At 51.8% G+C, this 22,278-nt stretch overlaps 1 protein-coding gene across 3 annotated transcripts in view; it reads left to right on the forward strand.

The window, feature by feature from the left end:
• Positions 1 to 22,278, forward strand: part of JAKMIP1 (janus kinase and microtubule interacting protein 1) — a 140,070-nt gene that overhangs the window by 111,609 nt on the left and 6,183 nt on the right. The window contains exons 12-18 of one of the 3 annotated variants that reach the window (XM_057705494.1): positions 815 to 913; positions 3,518 to 3,619; positions 4,369 to 4,422; positions 4,936 to 5,001; positions 10,825 to 10,893; positions 12,315 to 12,392; positions 15,215 to 15,418. In XM_057705494.1, the coding sequence (XP_057561477.1) occupies positions 815 to 913; positions 3,518 to 3,619; positions 4,369 to 4,422; positions 4,936 to 5,001; positions 10,825 to 10,893; positions 12,315 to 12,392; positions 15,215 to 15,418 (672 nt within the window). Of the gene's footprint in view, positions 1 to 814; positions 1,208 to 3,517; positions 3,620 to 4,368; positions 4,423 to 4,935; positions 5,002 to 10,824; positions 10,894 to 12,314; positions 12,393 to 15,214; positions 15,419 to 22,278 lie in introns of those variants that run through there. The other 2 variants (XM_057705495.1, XM_057705496.1) reach the window with 2 other exon arrangements.

Genomic DNA, 22,278 nt, shown 5'->3' on the forward strand with positions numbered 1-22,278 from the left:
CTGGGGCAGGACCAGTCACTGTCCTGGAAGGCAGCCCTGTGCATTGGGAGAGATTTCGTATCCTCGGTTCTGCTCGCTAAAGTCTGGAAGGCACAGAAAACTCTTATACAGTTTCCAAGTGTCCCCCCCTCTTGGGGGGAGGGGGGCAGATGGAACCACCCAGTGGAGACGGGAGGGAGTAAAGGTGACTGTCACCCACCAAGGCCCTCGTTTCCGTGCGTTGTCTTAATCCTCATTGCAGGAAGCCAAGTGGGGACTGCTGTTTGCTCGTTGGGTGAAACTGAGGCACCAACAGCTATGTAGGTGGCCCAGGCAGCCCCCTTCCCAGACTGTGCTTTGGGGAGATCTGCTACCATTCGGGTTCCTCATAGGAGCCCTCTGGGGAGTGAAGGCTGCCTTCCTGCTGCAGCTGGCTGGACTCTGGGTGGGCTGTCGGGGATGCCAGGTTGGAAAGAACTCAGACAGGCTTGGGAATCACTCTTGCTTCCCTGACCAGTGATCTTGGGGAAGGGACTTAATCGCTCCATGCTTCAGTTTCCCCACCATCTGTGTATTCAGCAAATATCTGGCCCCCACGCTGGGCCAGGCTCGGGGCTGCAGGGACGAAGCAGGCACGGCCTCTGTCAGGGCCACCCCCAGCTCCCGGAGCAGAAAAGGCCTGCCTCACACACTTGATGAAAGCCTCCCCCTGGGGGCAGCACCTGTGTCCTCAGGCCAGCACCGGGGGGGTCTGTGATCGGGGACACATTCTCATGGCCCCTGGTGAGAGACACTGGTCCTCCCACCCGTTGACCCACAGATGTTTCTGCTCTAGATTTACAGGCTGGAAATGGAAGAGAACCAGCTGAAGAACGAAATGCAAGACGCAAAGGATCAGAACGAGCTGTTAGAATTCAGAGTGCTAGAACTCGAAGTAAGAGACTCTATCTGTTGTAAACTCTCAAACGGAGCAGACATTCTCTTTGAGCCCAAACTGAAATTCATGTAAAGTCCCAGCTGTTTTCAAGCATGTGTAAGGGGACGTGTGACACTTGTTTTCTTTTCTTTTCTTTTTTTTTTTTTTTAAATCTGTATGTTCAGAATAATTTCACTGCCTTAATATGTTCTGGAGAGAATGCTCACCGAAGTCTTTGGACATGTACCAGAGCTAATATATTTATTGCCTACGGCTTGTTTTTGCACTTAATAAAATAATTTGTTTTTGCAATATTTTGCCTTTTTTATTTGTGTTTCATTTCCATAACTACTTCCTTCTTGCATGCATAGTCACCTGGTATGCATTCTGCAAATCCGGACAGAAGCACTGTTGCAATTAATAACACACCTTTTTAAGTGACCTTGCATGCATGAATCTCACCTTTTGAAAGAGCGGGGGTCTGACCTGGCCCGCAGCTGACTCTCTAATGTGTTTACTGCTAGTTTGGCCCATTTTCTATTTGCCAAGGTAAACACAAGGTAAGTAAACAGGGTAAAAGGAGGTATTTGCATAGGCAGTTGAGAAAGCTTGTAACGTTATTCCAACTCCTTGATGCAGTGAATGCAGACATTGCAAGCAGCATTGGACTAAAACAATTATTGTTTGTAACTCAGACTTCAACTCAGGATGATTCTTTAGCATGAAGGGAGATTGAATGTTGTTCACAGGTAGAAATTGTGTCCCAAACCTTCAGTGACTTCCCAAATACACGGAGTTGGATCCAGTGTGAGGATATTGATGGTTTTATTGCTTCCAACTGGAACCTTGCCTGGGGTGTGTTACTGTATTGCCTTGCTAGCACTTTACTTCATAATCCTTTTTTTGTTTGTTTCCATTTAAAAACCATCGACCTGTGAGACATCACCTGAGTTTGTGACTGGTTTTCTCTAAGCATCTGTGGTGACACGGCTCTGCTCTCCCTCTGCTGAAGACTTTGCATGTCCAGAACCATCAGTAGAAGCGAGCTCCTTGGCAATGTTGGTGTTTCTCTGATCTTGTTTTCTCCTCCCAGCCTCAGTTAAAATTCTGCTTGCACTGGAACTTCCTATCTTGTTCTTTGTTGTGCTGGCATGGACCGTGGCCTGACTGTCTCAGAACCAAGTGTTGCCGTGTGACTCAGCTCTTACTTGAACCTGAACTGAGTCCTTCGTTCATGCAGCAGAAGTAGAAGTTATGAAAGATCATGGTTAATACTTCTGCCACTGTTAGAAAACCTTTCACGGCTCTTTGCTACGTGTCTTTCTCATGAGAATTCCATAAGCATTGGTCACTTTACTAGAATTTTCTTTAAGTGTCTCCACCATCCTTTGGTGCCATTAGAAACCAGTTTTCTGACTTTCCTTCATATAAAACATGAGCTTTCTTTTGTCACCTTGTCTATGGAGACCCCATTTAAGTAAGTATTACAGGTAGAAAAGGCATCTGTAGCACAGAACCATTGCAATTGTGTTGTTCTTGTCTAATAAGGGAAATAAGGTTTTCTATCTAAACTGATTCAAACCAGGTTAGCCAGACTGGGGCTTCATGGAAATTAAGTGAAACAACAGCCCTGCCCTTTCTCTCTCCTTTAGAGCATCTGCTTAAGACCTGCCATCTAGTGCTCATCTTGGCTACATTTCTTAGCTGAATGGCTAAAGAAGCCCATTGGTTCTGTAGCTAGCTTCTGCAGGTGTGGTCCAAAGCAAGCTTACTTACCAAAATTTTGAGAAAATAAAAGCAGTTTGATTTCAAGCTATCATTTGGAAAGGTCTTCTGTGCTGGCTAACCTATCCATTGCTCAGGGTTTAAAGGCGGATCTGTGTAGGAAACACATTTGAGGCCAGAGTACTGCTTTGCTGCTATACTTTATTTCTGTAAGTAATTGGGCTTCTCCTGTCCTTTTTAAAAACCTGTCACTTTACGTATGATTAATGTACCGCTTCTGGGAAAATACTTGCTCTCCTTCCTTAGTAGTTGAGATTTGAACATCATTCTGAGGCAGGGGGAGAATGATCATTGGAGCATTAGTGCGGTTGAAAAAAAATCGTGAACAAAGTCAGCAGATTATATTGAAAAAGATGTGAAGCCAGGGTCTGGGTCCTGGCCCCGCCACTCACTCACGTGGGGCCTCGGTGGGTCTCTACCTCCCCAGCCTCCTTCTCTTTGTCCACAAAACGTCAGCAATCGTGGCTGCCTCACGGGGTTGTGTGAGGCTGGAATGAGATAACGATGATTTCTATTGAAATTTCACGTGCTTGTCCTTATCGAGTATTTAATGATGATTGTGGGACTTCCTGGGCTTCCATCCGCAGGCAGCTGGTGACACTCTGCTAACCACTTCTTCCCGGCTGATTAGGTTAAGAAGTAACCCCGCTTCCACAGGAGATCTGCTGCGGTGCAGACAGGACACCGAGTCTCCATCAAGATTGTAGCCTGAATGCGTGCTTTCTAGTAACATCTTTGCCAACTGGAATTCGTTGGTTTTTGCTGAGTAACGTGGGAAAATGGCAAGTGGTAAATAATCCAATAAAGTTCTGTTTTTAAACCAAATCTTTTCCCCAGGAGAGAGAGCGGAGGTCGCCAGCATTTAACCTCCAAATCACCACCTTCCCCGAGAACAACAGCAGCGCCCTCCAGCTGTTCTGTCACCAGGAAGGAGTTAAGGTAGCGTGCCTGGGGGGTGCCCCCGCTCTACTACGGCCACAGCCCACTTGAGTGCCAGGCTCAGCTGGAAAGGGGATTGTGTGCTGGTACCAGGGGTAGAACTGATTTTAAAAAGATACCCCCGTCCTTCCATTATATTTTGAAAGTCAGAGTTCATTACTCCAGCAGGTCCCCAAATGTTACTCTACTGGTACTCATGTGAAAAGAGCAGAGGCTTGGGATTCAGCCTTGAAGGCAGACCCTGCTTGGCCACTTCCTAGCCCTGGCCCGTAACCTCTCTGACCCTCACTCTCTTTGTCTAAGAGATCTGAGAGGCAACACCCACAAGCTGAAGTGGGTGTGACCGTTAAATTAGATAATGAACCTGAAGGGCTCCGTGCAGTGCCTGGAGCCTGCTGAGTGTTCTAGAGACAGTAGCTGTGGTCCTTCTAACAGCTCAGTGTTTGCCGTGACCCTGGAGTCCTGCTAGGCCCTCAGGCACAGAGAGGTCCTTCTGACCCACAGGATTCCATGAGCCTTTCTAGAAAGCGGTGTTTATGCTGGCATAAAACTCAGCCAGTACGCAGCAGTTACCAGCCCTCCCTCCCTCCTTGAAGGAACCGCTAAGAGTAACTCTCGGCCCCGGCCTTATGCACTAAGAGACAAGAAAGGGAGAGGTGTCTTATCAAGGACTGAGGGCTGAGGCCCTAGAGATTGGTGTGGATGGTTGTTGTAGCTCACACAAAATGAACGTTGGACATCTTTTCCAGGATGTGAATATTTCTGAACTTATGAAGAAATTAGATATCCTTGGCGATAACGGGGTAACTATAAGCGATCGGTTTCCGGTTTCGTGTTCTTGTTTTGATTCGGGTGTACTCTGTGTGGCTTTTGTTTCGTTTCATTTTAATTTCTTCCTAATTTAAGAGATCTACTAAGTACAATGTAAGGCTTTTGTATGGCCACATTCCTGCGTGGGTGGCTGGGCCCGCATCCGTCAGAAGGGGTTCTGCAGTCAGGTCATCCTGATAGCCTGTGAGCGATGAGGGGGGAAAAGCCTACAAATGAATGTTCAGAAAGAAAGTGGAATCACTCAAGATTTCTGAAATCAGAAGTGAGACTTTTGCCTTCTTAAATGATTGGCTTGAGCGAGGCCCTATTTCTAAAAGGCTCAGTGCCACTACGTGAGACGTTCCCACCCTCAGATATGTCGCATCTGGTCCCGTCAGTGAGTGGGGCTGACCCTGGGGAGGCTGCTGTCAGAGTTGCGTAGGGCTGACTGTCTGCACGTGATGTGGGATCAGTGTAAAACGCCCTTGCCCATTTTTGTGTTTTAGAATTTGAGAAATGAAGAACAGGTTGCAATAATCCAGGCTGGAACTGTGCTTGCCCTGTGTGAAAAGGTAGAGCCCAGCGGCATTTCTGTCCATACACCTTGTCCGAGCTTCCTGGCACCATACAAGAAACTGTACATTGGCGTCTCGCTTTGTTCTGGAAGCATGGTTCTGGTCCGTCTGCGTCTGCTTGCGCACGTGCATGCCTTTTTGTTTTCTGATTGAAAGTCACTCATGCTTATGGTAGAAAACTTAGAGACCACGGAAGGAAATCAAAACCCCCCTCTGCGACAGGTGGTCTATTTCCTTCCAGTTTTTCCCCACGCCCTTTTTGAAAACTTAATTGGGATCATACTTGACTTGAGGTTTTAATCCTGCTTCATAAGCTTCCACCATGAGAATGAACAGCCCTGCATCATTCTGCCTATAGCTACACTCTCAGTAACGTTTCTTTCACTAAGATATTGAGGACATTTCTGCTCTTTTTTCTATTTACTGTCATGCAGCGATGAGCGTCTTTACCCATAAGTTTCTATCTACATTCTAAAGCACTTCTACAGGATAGATTCTAGAAGTGGAATCACTGGGCTGATGGGTGAGAGAGTTGTTAAGAGCTGTGATGCTGTCAAATGGTTTCCAGAAAAATGGTACCAGTTCCCCTTCTAGCTGTTACCACTGCCAGTTTCTTGTTCAACAAGGCATATAGCACCACTAAGAACTCTGCTGATAGGATAGGCAGAAGTTATATGATGTTATTATTTTCGTTTTCATTTATGTGAGTGCTGGTGGTAATGGCTCTTTTGTGTATTATCCGTTTTCTTCTCTCATGTGAATTGTAATTACATTCCATTGCATTTGTTTGCTATTCCTGCCTCCCTCCATTAATTCAATCGTGTTCATCTGGTCACTCCTTTAATACATATTTGGTCATAATTACGGTTTTTCTACTGACTTCTCTGTGTGCTTTACATGCTAAATATAATAACTTACTGCCATACTTATTAAAAATACATTCCTGGTTTGCCTTTTCCATTAATTTAGGGCATTTTAGATATACCCAACTTGTTAATGTAGTCCGGTCTATAGATCTTTTTCTTTTAAATCACGTGAGTTAAACTTTAAAATGCTATTTTATATTGATGGGGTCTTAGTGATCTTAATCAGGATTCCTTCCAGAATCTTTGGAAGAGCATTTAAAATATAAATAGTTTTCTTCTCTGGGCACCTGTCCATCCTCCCCCACGTACGGGGAACTAAGTGTTGGTAACAGACTTATGGCAAAGCCTTGCTGAGGTCACACAGGTGGTAAGTGGTGATGCCCGTGTCCCTGTCACTGTCACCTGGCTGAGTCTGCATCCTCAGGTGGGCTGGGGGATAAGGAGGACTCACCGCTGGCTGGCTGGTGGCCCCTCAGATACAGGTGACTGTCGGTGTGCATTCAGGAGACGTCCCTCTCTGGTGAGCCCAATGCGACAGTGTAGCCTCCAGGGGGTCACACAGAGAGCCCAGCAGACACTTTCAGTTTCTTCCGCATTCCCTCTAACGTTCACAGAGAATCAGCCTCCGAGTGCCCAGCACCCAGCACGCCCAGAAGATGTGTTGATGCCAGACCCAGGGCTCCTTCCTCATCCCCCAGAGGCCCCCCCGGGCTGGCTCTCAGCCCCCCACCCGCCCACTGCAGGGGCTGCTGCGGGTCAGTGCCTTCCTCCCCCTGAGCCACGAGCCTTGCAGGGTTGGTGTCAGGACTCTGGGACACAGCACTTTGAACGGGACCAAGCGTTGCTGCCAGGCATTTGCCCCCGGTGGGGGCAAGGCTGGGGACTGAGAGGTGTTTGATCGATGGTTGTGAATGGTGAGCGAAGAGCAGGAACCGCCAGGGACTCAGGGTGGGGCTGGGACAGCAGGCCTGGGGAGGGGGCCTCTTCTCCTTCCCCCAAAGCATCCTTGAGGGCGGCAGACTGTCGGGAGTTCCCAGCCCTCTGCCAAGTACCACGTTCCCCCACCCTGGGCCCTGTCCAATATGTTCCTCCCCACACCCAGGTTCCAGGCCCCAGCCTTGGCCCCACCTCAGACCCTCAGGGCAGTTGTTCAAGGTTAGCAGCTCGGGTCCCTTGTACACAGAGGACACGGGGCCTGCCTGGCTGCGGCGGCTATCTGCTTTGACACTGTCGCCCACCCTGTGCCCACTTGTACCAGCTGCTGCTGCCTGTCTGCCACTGACCACAGGGCCCCGCCAAGGTGGCCGGCTGGTGCCACGCTTTGCCCCCTAAACACAGCGAGCTGTGCCAGCCGCCGTCACCTGCCCGCTCCTCCCGGAATCCCACAAGGATGGTGGCGGGAGGGCCAGAGGAGGGGGCCCAACTCCCCATTTGGGACCATCCGTGGGGACCGTACTTAGACTGGTGTTGCCTCATTTTCTCAGGGACACTAGCTCTGCCGTGTGTCCAGTATTTGGGAGGTGCTGTGTCTCCCCTGTGGAGAGAATCTGGGGCTGAGTGCACCCTCAGAAGAAAAGTGGGTCAATGGCACCCCCCTGGGAGCAGCTGCAGGACAGCCAGGACGCCCAGCTGTCCAGTTTCCCCAGGACGCATGGGAATTTCAGTGCTGAAGCGAGAACAGTCCCAGGCAAATGGGGATGAGTTTTTCACCCAGAGCTGACAGGTGCTGAGGAAAAGCTCGCAGTGGGGCTCAGAGGCCCCCGCGATGTCGTCAGTCAACCCCCCTCAACCAAGTTATACCTCATTTAAAACATTGCCGTTCAATCCTGGTATCTGACCAAACTGAGGTCCCCTTCAATTTTCTATTTAGGGGCACAAAGCTCCTTTCAGAGCCTAAGAGCACAGTGTGACTCAAACTAGGTTGCATGTCCCTTGGCGTTCCTGGAGGTCTTGCTGCAAATAGCATCTTTCCCTGGTCACTTGCTCTCCTCCTGTCACCACCTGGAGAAGCCCTGCTTGGTCTGGAAAGTTCAGGCAAACACGTGCCAGCCCATCTCAGTACTCTCCGGAGCTGCCTCTGGTTAGCGGAGTCCAAGATTGGGGACATTGCCTTGCTACCTCTCCCCCCACCAAACACATACCACACATGCTGGGCAGAGAACACAGGACGTTGGAGGGTTTACAAGTGATCACATGTCACGCCTCCTTCTCCCTTAAATTCAAAATCAATCAGAAAGATGGAAGTTTTTAAAAATCCATGCTCTCACTGGTAACAACAGAGGACAGAATGCAGCTTAGGCCACAAGCAAGCTTTCTAATAGTTGGCCCAGAGTCAAGGCCTTGGGTCCCTTCTCTAAAGGGAGGGCTGGATGTTAAAGGAGGGAGGTCCCCCATCCCCCAGCTCTGGGATCACAGTCCTGCCCCCAGGGGGCAAAGTGCTGGCTGGGGTGGGGGCGTGCACCAGCCACGCCTCCTAAGGGTGTGCCCTGCGGACTGACTCACTTCTCCCTGAGAGTTTGGGGGCAGGCAGGCGCCCTGTCCCCGCTCCCCAGGTTCTCTCCCTGGAGTGAGGCCCCGTAGACATCTGGTGGAACTTAGATAAGAAATCCACGCCCTCACGCACCTAGGATGCCCAGGGCCAGCATTTTCTGTCCTCACTTTACTCTCCCAGTGGCTGAAAGGACCTGTCAGGTTTTTTCTTTATGTGCGTAATATGCATATCAAATCTTTGTTTTTCAATAGTAAGAAAAAGCTGGACATTGTGTTCTACAAAACCTATTCTAAGAGCAACTTGTAATGATTCAACACTGGATTTTTTTTCCATTTTATTTTAATTCACTTTATGACTGCTTGCATTAGGATAGTTAAACAAAATATCTTTCATTCCTTGTTAAAAATATGTTTACCTGTTTCTAAGACACTCACACCTGCTCAGCATCATCTAAAGCAAAGCTGCATGGGGTGCCTGCTTCTGCCGCTGGCTCTGGGGCCGCTCCTGGGGGCCATGCTAACATGGACTTTAGGGGGGAGGCTCTGTGGGTGGAGCTTTATCTAGGCTTGTTCCCCCTACGGAGCCAGCACACACCCCACAGACCTCCACACTCCCACATCCTCCTTCCCTCACCAAACGTCTATTAGGCGCGTGCCTCACGCCAGGCCTTGTGCTGGGTAAGGAAATTTAACAGAACACATCCCATGTAGTGGGAAAAGGGAAATAGCCATCTGTCAGGTGAGTGCTGTGACGGGATGGAGGGCACTGGGCCCCACAGACTCAGAAAGCAGGGCAGGCTTCCTGGAGGAGGTGACAGCTAACTCAGGTCCAAAGCCTGAGAATGTGTAAAAGCCTGGGGCTAAGGTTGGCAATGGGAGATGTGGTGATGTTGCAGGCAGAGAGATCAGCATGTGAAAAGGCCCTGAGGTGAGGGAAGTCATGGCTGGTCCCCCAGCCATTGTCAGGAGTGATGGGATGTTGGGGGGGAGGTGGGGGGGGTATCGGGAAGGCTTTAAGTGGGAGCAGGGAAGGTCCACAAGTAAATGCTAAGTGTTTTTGAGAGAACACGCTGGCTGGTGGGAAGAAGGGGATTTGGGATCAGAGGTGAGCCTGGGGGCTGAGAGGCAGCCTGCACTGGGTGGGCGGTGGCTGTGGTGTGCAGTGGGCAGGGTTTTGAAATGGGAGGAGGTAGAACCAACATTCGGGAAGTGAGGGGGGAGGAGCCGTGGCTGTTTCCAGTTTTCTGGTTGAGGTGAGATGGGACTCTTCCCAGTAGAGGGAGGCCAGTGAGCCCTTTCTCAGGGAGCTTGAGGCCTCCGGGTGTAGGGGGCAGATCTGGGCGGGAGGGGGACATTTCAGAGACATTTCAGAGAGGGAGAGAGCGTGGCGGGGCGGCACCCCGAGGAAAGTGCTGAGGAGAGGGGAAGGCCAAGGGCGGGGGCTCTGAGGATGCCAGGAGTCCAGGATGGGGAGCCGCGGCCTGAGGAGAAGCACAGGGGTCTGGGCCATCGGGAAGGGGCGCGTCCACAGGTGGGCGGCAGGCAGGCCCGAGGCAGGGAGGTCGTCTGCTGGCCTCAGCAACCAGGAGGTTGAGCGTACACATTTATGCATGTTGTCAAACCCGACACCCCCAGACACCCCTCAATCATCCCCACAGGGCATTGCCCAGTTACGTGGGCCTCCCCCCATCTCTCAGGTGGGCTTCTTATAAAGAGACACCTAGGTGCCCCCACCTGAGGAACACCTGTCTGCCTCCCGCCCACCCCCAGCCCAGACCTGAGAACAGGCAGATGGACCCCCATTTCCAGCCCGTGGCAGGTGCCCCCGCCCATTCTCTCAGGCCCTCACACCCTGCACAGCCAGACCCCTTTTCACGCCTGCATCCCGCGGTGCCCCTAGCTGCTCAGACATGCCCCGGGGGGCTGCAGGGGTGCCGTCCTGCAAGCTGGGTTTGACATCTCTTCTCACCTGTGTGACCTTGGACAAGTGACTTAACTCAGCAGCCATGTCTTCACCTGCAAAATGGGATGACACTTCCTCCTCCGTGGGGTGGTTGTGAGGGGGCCGGACAAGGCCCCAGGCATGAGGCCACCAGCACAGGGCTCAGCAGAGGAGAACCCAGGGAGGCTCGCCCACCCACCCAGCTGCGGGGCTTCCAGGGCCCACACTCGCAGCCTTCCACACACATCCACCACGCATACCTCCCACCTCCCCTACATACAGGCTCGCCTGGGCACATGCCCCCCGTGGGGCTGCGTGCCTATATGCCCGCGTGTGTACCCATGATCCCTGTGCTAACACCTGTCAAAGCTGAAACGTCTGTACAGACTATGAAATCCCATTTCGAGGACCACCTTGGGACATGATGGGGACCCTCTCCGGGCCAGGAGCCTCCCCTGGGAGGATGGCCCCCACGGGCTCTGGTTCTCACTCGCTGTGCCCTCTGTCCCTGCTGTTTTCCAGTGGCTGAAGCAAATAGAGGGAACGGAGGCAGCCCTGACCCAGAAGATGCTAGACTTGGAGAAAGAGAAGGTAATGGACGTGACCTCCAACCTCCCCCCCCCCGCCCCTGGGAGGAAGGGGGGTTGACAGAGTTCAGATAATTTGCTTCCCAGGAAGGCTTTGCATGTGTTTTGTATTGATTGGCATGCATTTCTAAATTTTGCTTTTGCTCTCATTGCTGTTCTTTGTAATTATCATCTGTTCACTCAGTTATTCACTTGATGCGTATTTTTTGAGCCTCTGCTATCCTGGACACTATGCTAAGATTAGGGCTTTAGTAATGAATAACGGAGTCCCTGCCTTGAGGGTCTAGCCCACAAGCCAGTGGGGACATGTGCACGGGAGCCAGCAGTGCAGTGTGAGAACCTTAGGCGAGGCACGTTAGTGGTACGGAGGCACCTGGACCAGGGGCTCAGGGACATCGAGATGGAGCTCCAGTATTTTCTTGCCCCTTCCTGGCCATGCATTTGGGAGAGACACACTGGACCTTTGCTTCTTCATTGCTAATGGGGTTTCCTATCTCCGCCTCGCTGGGCTGTAGGGATGAGAGATGCTGGACACATAGCCCGTTTTCACACAGTGCTTGGCACGTGCGGTACCTGGTAAACCGTGATGCTAGATCTTCACCAGGGGCCATGGGCATATAGCGGGATCCATCTTACCCAGCCTGGGGATGTTGGAGAAGGCTTTCCGGAAGAGATGGTTCCTGAGTCTTCAAAGACCAAATCGAGTTTTCTAAGTAGAAATGAGAGGTGAAGGAGGAAGGAAGTGCCTGAGGCCTGAAAGCAGGGTGTGGGGTGGGAAGAGCCCTGGGCTGAATCACCAGGCCTGTGTATCTAGTCCCACCTCTGTCACCAGTGAACTGTGGCATCTAGGGCAAGTCACTGGTCCTCTCTGGCCCTCTGTTTCCTCCTCTATAAAATCAAGTGGCTGCAACAGCTGAGGTCTAAGCCTGAAACCCTCCAATCAGTAATAGGAAGAGATTTGTGTTCCGGAGATATCATGTTTTCAGGGGCTGAGTGACCAGAGAGTGGGGAGGACGCGTACAGCAGCGAGAGTAGTCAGGAAGTGGGGGACACTGTTGGTGTGGGGAGGAAGAGCTGCATCTGAGAACTATTGAGACGGTCTTCAGGGGCCACCAGAACAAGGGGAATGGAGAAGGATTCCTGCAGCCAGGGGCTTGGGAACCAGGTCAGACACCCAAGAGGAATGAAGGTGGGAGGAGTTGGGATAGGCTTGATCAAGGCTCCTGGGCCAGGGAGGGTCTTGCTGGGGATTCATGCAGGAGCGAGCAGGGCAAACCTGACATCCCTTCTCACCTGAGCACCTGGCGGGTCCCCATCTTGGTGGGACCGTCACTGTCCAGCAAGTGTGAGTAGGTCGGCTCTGAAGAGCTGCCCGGTGATGGGTTCTCACGCTGATCTTGACCTTGGACACCTCCTTTTTTTCAGGACCTGTTCAGTAGGCAGAAGGGCTACCTGGAGGAGGAGCTGGACTACAGGAAGCAAGCCCTCGACCAGGCTTACCTGGTAGGACCGGAAGTGGGTTGGATGTTCTGATTCTTTAGACTCAGCATTACAGGCTGCTCTTCCTTTGGGGGCTGATGGTGCATTTGGGGTCCTTGAAATGCTGCGTGGCGCCCAGTGCCATCTCCACATTTCGACTGCTTTCAACCCGAATGACCATACAGCTGAATTGTCGCTATTTCCAAATCAATCGTGATTTTTTAAAAATATTTAGTTAGCTTGATGGTTTCTTTAGGCGTACTTATTCAGTTACAGTAATCATTGGAGACCAAGGACAAGAAACTTTCTGCTTATTAGTACTTCTTATTAGTATTTATTTATGCTTAAAGCCCAGAGCAAGTTTTCCCATGAATAGCAAAAAGAGACAGTCACGAAGGAACAAAAGTAAACCGATGCGTGGAGGGCGGGTGTTCATCAGAACAAGAATGGCTCTTTGTGGGGTCCTGGGCAGCACCGTGCCCGGGTCACAGAACTGGTTCTGGACTTCCTGGGGATGAACATAAGATGGGACCATGCTCAGGTTCATACGTCATGTAGCTTTGAGGGGGCATTTCCAGGATGTTCCCCACAGCAGAGCACCACTCTTGCAGGAAGAAGCAGTGAGTATAAAAAGTCTGGAGCAAGACTTTGCCCCAGGTCATTTGTAGCTAAAAATCATTTTACAAAGTGGGTTTGTACCTATTAGTTTCTACCAGTAACTAAAAGTCAGTCCCCGTTGTAATCCCCATTTCCATGAAAACAGAGGGTAGGAGGCTGGGCTTAGCATAGTTTAGCAGATGAAGGCTGGTCCACCTCACCGTGACCCCTGACCCTTCGTGTCCAGCCTCCGAGGCTCGAATCCCCAGGGTAGGGGGCAGCAGATGGAGAAGGTCAGCCTCATCAAGAGGTTTGCACCTCAGCAAGACATGGCATTTTTCCGCTCAGTTCTTACTTCTGCGCACATGCTGTTAAGCGCAATTTAGAAAGGACGACATACTCATCCTTTTCTTCCCTCTTTCACATTTTTTCGGTTTTCCTGGATTCTGTCCAGTCTCTGTCCTTTTGCAAACACCCTTTCCCACGGCACTATACACCATCTCTGTCCTCCCCGGCCTTCCCCAGAAAGTCCTGAGGAACGCGATTTCAGGAGATAACATAGAAACTTACGGCCAAAAAAGGAGGGGGAAGCTGCAGGACAGTGCACTTCTTGGGTCCTAAAGGATGCGCTGAGACGCCAAGAGGAGCAGAGCAAGCCATGTCCAAATTCAGTGGCTCACAGGGCCCTCTTTCAAGGGACATCTTGCAAGACTGGTGTTTCCCAACGCACTTTGGAAAACTTGGTGTCCGCCGTTGGCTGTCTAACTGCCATATGCAGAGAGGCCCTGTGGGACCCTGGGTCCTAGTTCTACAGAGGAAGCCCCTGGGCATGCTGATCCTGACACTGGGTAGAAGCGACATTCTTACCCAAAGAATATTCCAAAGCCTCAAGTGGGATTTCAGGCACATGACAAGGTTGGAGCTGTGATCAGTGCTAGGCTGACCTGAACAGTCAGGGAAGTAAAACGCTTCAGAGGGTGGCAGTACCACGTGCCCCAGGCAGGAGGGAGGACACCAGGTGTCAGGTGCACATCTCTTTTCCTTTGTCATCGAGCTGAGTGAGATGGTGCAGGGCCACAGTGGAGCTTCCAGAATTGGGCTCTGGGGTCCTGGCTGGAAGCTGGCCACATGGGGGTCTCCTAGGAGCTCGGCTGCTGAAGGGGGAGGGGGACGCCAACAGGCACAGGCAAGCCCTGCTCCATGGGGACCCCTTGGTTGTGTCAGTGCACAGATTCCCACCTTATAGTTCCCAGGGGCGAGCACTGCGGTCGGGATGGGGGATCTGATGCCTGTTGGCTAAATTTGGTCTGATGGGCCTGGAATTCCCTTGGGGAGTTCACACAGCTGTGCGGAAAGCTGGGGAGGCTACAGGAGCAGGTGGCCACAGGTGCAGATGGCTACCCATGTTGACAACCCCACTCCCCCCCACTCCAAACCGCCTCTTGTGTCTTCCTGGCAATTTCCATTAAAACGGGTGATTGGTCTATAGCATCTTTGGAAGAGGAGGAGCCGTTCCTAGCAAGGGAGGCGGGTGGGGATGTAGGATGGCAGAGAAGGAGACACTTCTCTCTTTCGTCTCTAGATAGTCCCTTAAGGTAACTGTATTTAAGTGTCTCTCCGTGAGGTTGAAAAGAAATAACTTCCTCTCATGATGAAAACTCTGAGTTTTCGCAAGGATCGCCTCCATGGGCTGCTAATCTCTCATGTGCTTTGCTAACCAGGGGTGTCTAGCTTTTCAGAGGGCGGGGGGAGCAATGTCCCCGTTTGCTTGGGGTTGAAACTGCTTTTCTAACGAGCCAGCTGAATGTCAAGTGCGTGCAATTTGGGACACATTTTCCCACACTACTCGAGATAAAGGGGGAGATGTATTCCTAAACTGGGGGCAGCAAATTGGAAGCCAAGGATAAAAATAAACACCAATCAAATCAAACCTCTCTTTGAATCACACATCTTAAGGGGCGGTTATGACTATGTCTTCTTATTGCCCTAGTCCCCTCCTGTACAGAGTAGGGTGTCTTGATTGAATAGAGTAAGACGTGTGCTCTAAACTGTGTGCACAGGGCTGAAAGGGGCTCCATCACCCCCATGCCCACCCCCGGGACTGCAGGCCACTCCGCTCGTCCCCTGCACACCTCCCCCCTGTGCCCAAGATCTCCCAGCTGGGCCTCGCTCGGCTGGCTGCAGTGTCCTGGGGGTTCCTGTCCACCCAGCTGTGACCTCCCGCTATCTGTGTGATTTGGGCCGCTCAGAAAATCCAGGAGCTGGAGGCCACGCTGTACGATGCGCTGCAGCAGGAGCCGGGGCGGCGGGCCAGCGAGGCGCTGAGCGAGGGCCAGCGGGAGGACCTGCAGGCCGCCGTGGAGAAGCTGCGCAGGCAGATACTGCGGCAGAGCCGGGAGTTCGACAGCCAGATCCTGCGGGAGCGCATGGAACTGCTGCAGCAGGCCCAGCAGGTAGGGGCGGGGCCCCGCAAGTAGGGGCAAGGACCCTGCAGGTAGGGGCGGGGCCCCGCAGATAGGGGCGGGGCTCCGCAGGTAGGGGCAGGGACCCTGCAGGTAGGGGCGGGGCCCCGCAGGTAGGGGCAGGAACCCCGCAGGTAGGGGCGGGGCCCAGCAAGTAGGGGCGGGGCCCAGCTGGGGAGCCGCCGGCCACCATCCCCGCTTCTGCACCCCTCCTGTCCCCTGTTGGCGCACTGACACCTCCGACGGCCACATTTGATGGAGAGCTGGCAGTAAATAAGTTTCTGTGAAGCGGGATGTCTTCCCGTGGATGCCCTCATAGCCCACAGGTGAATCCTCAGTGATGGGGAGAGGCGGAGCTCTCGCGCACACTACACCGCCAACTCTTTCTAATCATACATTTAAACAACACGGTCCTCCACCCCTGTGAAATGGTAACACAAACCAAAGCAAGGTGTCCCCCCTTCCTCCAGCATTTGTATTCTGTTTAAACTCAGGTTCTTGTAACCAGGAGGTGCGGGCTGGGTGGTTTGCTTTGGGGCTGTATTTTGTGATGATGGCTACTTTGAGGACTGGACCTGGAAGCTGTATTCGTTGTTACCTCTGAAAACCTAAATGTATTCCTAAGTGTATTTGGGGTCCTGTGTGAGCATCATGTACTGCTGAGCACATGGGGACCAGGTTCCCAGGACTCATGACGGGGACAAAGATGGGGATGCAGCAGCAGCGCTGGCACTCATTGGGTGCTCACTCTTTTAGATCCTTTACTTCACAGCACTCCTGCAGGTAGGATGATTATGTCCATTTTCCTGATGAGAAAACTGAGGCTCAGGAAAGTTAACTCATGTGCCTAAAGGTCACACAGCTCATAAGGAATCCTGCCAGTGAGGAAGGATGTAGATAACCAGTGGGGGTTCATGTCGCAGAAGGAGAGAGAGACAGAGACAGAACTGGAAGAAGGAGCAGGTGGAGAGCTGTATCCGAAACAGCAGAAGCCCCCATGAGGACTGAGAAGCAAAGATCCCTGGTGGGTTGAGGAAGGGGTGTGGGGGGCAGAGCCGATTGCATTGGGTTGAGGCGTGAAAGGGCCATGATGAAGGGGAAAAGGGGTAACTAGAGGGTTCGAAGGCGAACTCTTCATTCCACACTTGATTTGGGGGAAAGGACTTTGGGCAGCCTCTGCAACCTTACACCTGGGCTCCAGCACTGCCCTCTATATGCCAATGTGATGTGCTCGTCAGCTCCTGAGTGACCTGGCTCTGATGGGCGTAGCTCCTGGGCCGGTATGATTCTAGCACATGCTAGGAATGTTGGGGACACCAGGAGGGAGAGGATGGAGTCGGAGGGCAGCATGGAGGGGGTGTGACAGGATGGATGGGTGACCCCCTAGTGTAGACGCCAGGTGATGGGAAAGGCCTTGGGCTTCTCTTCCCTGAGCAGGGGAGGGGGTGGGGAAGGAGGTGACACGGTGAAGCCAGGGGTATGTACCCTGCAGATGGGACCAGGGGGATAGTGCTCATCCTGCCCAATGACCTGAGGGAAGAAGGGAGGCCACATCCCCCACACAAGGAGGATACAGTGGGAAGGAATGGGGGTGATGGGAGGGCTTGGAATCCCTGCAGCCCAGGTGGGTGGGGAAGCTACTGGTGCAAGCTGGGCTACTGAGGATGCAGACTGAGAATTTGTAGTGACAATGACCAGAGTGATGGTCAGCGAGATCCAGGAGGGGGCATCTGCAGGGTCGAGGTGAGTGGGGGAGGGAAGGCAAAAGGGGGAGGGACGTATGGCCAGTTGCCATCAGAGGAGATCTGGCACAGGGCTACAGGCATGGGTGTTTGCACCTGAGGACACTGTCACTGAACCATCTCTGTTATGGTCACATCACGAGTGAAAAGTCACCTGAAGTGGCCCCACCCCAGCAGGACAGATTCCAACCATCTAGCGTGGCTGGAGCTCTTCAGTTGGTGAGCACGAGGTGCCGGGGGGCATGGGGTGGTCCCTTTCCAGGGCAGGCTGGGAAGGTCCTGATGCATAGGCCCGCTGAGCCAGGTTTGGAAGGTAAATAGGAAGAAGCCAGGTGGCCGTCAGGGGAGCAGTGTTTCAGACAGCAGCAGAGCAGGGGTGGTCAGCTGGGGTAGCAGTGGTTGAAAACACAGACCCTGGGACCAGACAGGCTGGATTTGAACCCTATTTTCCCACTTATTAGCTGTGTGACTTTGGACAAATGACTTAATCTCTCTGAGTTTCACTTTCCTGGGATGGTAATAATGCCTACTCATTGGGATGCTGTAACTATTATATGGAAAGTGCTCTCAGTAAGTGTCACAGTAATAATAACTGTTATTATTGCTAAGTGTAGATTGTGAGTAGGTGTAGCAGGACCAGGGCCAGACCAGGCTAAGAGCTGGGCCCTGGCTTAGCTAATGCCCAGCACTGAGTGTCGTTTGCAAGACTTGCCAACTGAGTGTGAATGAAGGGGTTAATTTCGTGTTCAGCAAATCCAGCTCAAAGCAGAGCATTTGTGGCTTTGAACCCAAAAAGTCATTACTCACCCAAGTACCCAAATCTCACAAAGGTGCTGGTTATAGTCTAAGTCTGGAATGTATGACGGATGGGCCAGTGAGCAAACTCTAAAAACAAAGGGCAATGCCACACGTAGCTGTGACTCTCGGGAAAGCACCATGTCCCACATACTAAGAGAAAAAGGGACTCAGGTGATTAAAAAAAAAAGCAGAAAGCAAGCCATGCTGGCTGTGTGGCCGATTGAGGACTAGACTCCTTTCAAGAAGAAAATCATTTAAAATACAAGAATTTTGGAGTGTTTGTGTAAGATCATATGGGACCAATCACTTCCTTTTACATTTCTCTTGGCCTTCCTAGTAAATGGCATGTACCTAAAGCATGGGGTAAGTTGACTAAGAGCTTGACCCAGGGCTGGGAGCTGCTTTTCCTTTATCCCTGGATCATCTTCAAATCAGTTGAGAATTCTGCTGAAAGTAAATGGCAGATACCCTTCCTCCCACTGAATAGGAAGGCAGCCCTCATTGTTATTAAGATACACTGATATGCATCTATCAGCCAGTACCAATGACAGGTCATATATGGCTCTGAGGTATTAATGAGATAGGACATGCAAGTCAATTAGTGAGCGCCTGGTGCCTGGAGGTGTCTAGTAAAAGGAGGACTCTCTTTATGTAATTACAAACGTGGATGTCGACACCCGAGGCAACGTTCTGTTCTGTCCACCCTGGCTACTCAAAGTGTGGTCCATGGAGCATCTCCTGGGAGCTCTTACAAAGGCAGACTCTCAGGTCCCACCCCAGACCTATTGAATAGGATTGTGTCTAACAAGATTCCCAGGTGATTTCTATGGAAGTTAAAGTTGTTAAATGCTTGTTAGTCTGACAGATACATGGCTGTGAGTTAGAGAGGGGTGTAAGTGTCTGTATTCGTTTACTTGGGCTGCCATAACAAAATGCCACAGACTGTGGCTTAAACAACAGAGGCTGGACATCCAAAATCCAGGTCAGGTCCTGGCTGATGGGGTTGCTGGTGAAGATTCTCTTCCTGGCTTGCAGACGACCACCTTCTCTCTGTGACCCCACATGGCAAGGGGGATGGAGGGGGGTGCAGGTTGGAGCAAAGATACGAAGGAGAGAGATTGTGCTTTTCTCATGAGACCACCAATTCTAACAGATTAGGGCCCCACCTATGACCTCATTAGGGCTTCAACATAAGAATTTAGTGGGGTCACGTTTCAGTCCATAGCAGGGTACCATTACATTTTTGGCTTTGTAAGGAAATGAGTTCTCATGCCTTCTTCCCTGACTCAGCCCAGGTGAGCCCTTCCTCCATCACATCATGCCACAGAATCCAGGGGAAAGGTTCCACCTCCTCCCATCTCTGAGCTCAGCTCCGGAACTGTCAGCAGAGCTGCACTCTCCTCTCACGTTCTTTGTGGGTGGTTCGGAGCTGCTCCAGCTCCAGGCTTTGTCTTGAGGATCCTATGTCACCCCATAGGCAGAAATGCTTGGCCAAACTCTCCCAGTGTGGCACAGACATAACTGATGATGCCATGACACTCACAGAATGTTACTCCCCTCTCTCCCAGCCCAGCATCACATGGGTAACAGCAACAGGAAGCAGGAGCCCCAGCCAGCATCTCAGTGCCTTCACAAAAGATGCTCGGAGTTCAGAGTACATCTGTTTTACTGGGCGTTTTCTTTAGAGGAATGGGCTGGATTTGGGTCATCCAGGGGATGCCTGTATAGAGAGACTTTTCTTACAACAAGCCCCATGTCAGTACGATGCCAGAGACAGAGACACCCTGCTGCTTTGTGCTTTCATTCAATAGCTGATGACTGGGCACCTATCAAGTGCCAGGCACAGGTCTGGCCACTGGAGATGGAGGAGTGGGCAAAGTCCCTGCTTTCCTGGAGGGTATGTTTTCATATCCCACTGAGAGGAAACGAGCAACACGCACGTAGGTATCAGAAACGGTGAAACTTGAGGCTAAAATGATGCGAGAGGTAGCTATTCATCTATCTGAAGAGAGAACAGCAAGTGCAAAGGCCTTGAGGTGGGAACAGGTTTATTTCGCTGGAGGAAAGGTTTACATTGTTCATCAACCACAATTTTCAAAAGCGGTTCCCACCACATACAGGATTTTTTAAAAAAGAGACCGCCAACCCAAAACAATAGTTGTAATAAGCATCGTTAAAGCCATAGTTTGTAAATATGGCTCGGCTTGTAAAACTCTTGGCTTTCTAAGTGTTCAGCCCAGTTTAATTGATGGGAAACAGAGGCCCCGGGGCCAAAACAGCTTGATTAAGACCAATCCACATTTAGGAAGCAGTGACCCTTCCACTAGGGACCAGTTCTGAGTTCACATCCTGGGCTCCACGTCACACTAATTCCCTGAGGTTTACTATCTGTTTTTTTTTTTTTCAGACTTCGGAAAATTACTATCTGTTTTTGGCAAGCGTTTGTTCTGAATTTGATAGGGTCTCCAGAAATCTGGCATTTAAAACAATAATCTTGAAGACCACATTATTTTCCAAAGGGAAAAGGGAGTTAGGAGCCTGAGAATTTCAAACATGCATCACAGGGATTTTTTTTCCCTCCAGGAACATAATAAACAGCATTTTAAAGCTATGAATGGAGAGCTATGATGCCGCATTAGGAACACAGGGTCAGACAGGTCTGGATTCAAATTCCCTGTCCCCGCCCAGTGTAACCCGAGACAAGGTACTTCATCCTTTGCAGACTGCCAGCACACATCTCAAGGGCTGAGGTCAATGGAGAATTTCTGTGAAGCATTCGGAAGAGTATCCACCACGAATGAAGAGTATCTGCCCTGGACAGGTGTTAGCTCCTACTCGCTGCCCTGAGCCTTTCCCACCCAGCTTGGCCTCTGCTGCAGGTTCTGTCACTCACAGTAACAAGACCCCCGCCAGAGTCCCCAGCACATGCTGATCAGGCAAGTGTGGCCCAGGCTGTGCTTGAGGACTGGGAGGAGAGAGAGCGCGATGCCCTTGGCCTTGTAGAGCTCACACCTGGGATAGTGAAGAAGGAGGCAGGCCGGGGGTGGGGGTGGGGGGGGTGAGTGACAGGGGGCTGGGAGCCAGGGAGATCCCTGCTGGCAGAGGTGGGGGTGACCTTGACACGGACACCCAGGGTGGGAAGGAGCGAGCCCTGCCTGAAACCCCCCAAGTCTTCCCTTCATTCTTGGAAGAAGACCTGAGGCACATACGCTCCAGCCCCACGCGCCCCCAGCCTTTGTGCCTGGATCCAGCCTTGTGTCTGCTGTGCCCCTGCAGGGACACGCTCCTCACTTGTCATTGTCAGTGGGGCTGCCCCATGGTCTCGCTTAACCAGAGCCTCCCAGAGCCTCCCCTGATTTACTCTTCTTCCTGTCACTCCTCTCTACCTGGTCCTTGTTAACTGCCTGTCTCCCCAGCAGACTGCAGGCTCTGTGAAGGCAGAGGGGCGGCGGTGTCCCAGCGCCCAGAACAATGCTGGGTGCATAGCGGCACATCACACACCACAGCACACAGTACAGCACACGCAATATACAACACCACACATACAACACACAACTCTCAGAACACAACGCAGCACACACGACACAGCACAGCAGCGCCGGGCACCCTGGCAGCACTCGGCTGTATCCGACCCGGCCCAGGGCACGGGCTGCGTGCGTTGACTGGAATGATGCATCCCAGTTTGCCGTGGGTGGCCTGTGTCCCTTTTGCCGGCAACTGGCCCACGGCATTTGATGCAGTGATTTGACGTCATCGGCCTGGCCCCCGCGGGCATTTGTTTTCAAGCCCTATTAACCAAGGGGAAACGTGGGGGTGGGAAAGACATCAATCAGCCCGTGGCACCTTTCCCAGCAGAATGATTCTGCACATTTGCCATATGTTCTGCCCGATGGAAGACTGGAGTAAGTCCACTCATATAAACCTGCTTTGTCCTCTCCCTCGCCAGGTTTAGTCCCCAACACCAGCCGGCCTGTACCCCAGATATCTGCTGGGACCACAATTGCAATTGCAGTACCACCCGCACTCCCCTGCCCTTTTCCCTGCCAGTCCATCCACTGCACCACAGACGCCTTCCTAACACAGCACAGCACCACCCCTCCGCAAAGACCCTCCCTGACTCCCCAGTGCCCAGAGGATGAAGTCCACGTTGCTTAGCCTGACATTCTGAGCCCCCCGGGTCCTGTGCTCACCTCTACACGTGCATAGGCCGCTTCTCTCACGAGCTCCTCCGGCTCCATGTCACACCATTTTCATTTGTAATTTTTCTAATGTCTACATACCAGGAACTGTTGCAGGTGCTGGGGAGACAGC

This window comes from Hippopotamus amphibius, chromosome 13 (genome assembly GCF_030028045.1).
Source record: "Hippopotamus amphibius kiboko isolate mHipAmp2 chromosome 13, mHipAmp2.hap2, whole genome shotgun sequence".
Classification (NCBI taxonomy): Eukaryota; Metazoa; Chordata; class Mammalia; order Artiodactyla; family Hippopotamidae; genus Hippopotamus; species Hippopotamus amphibius.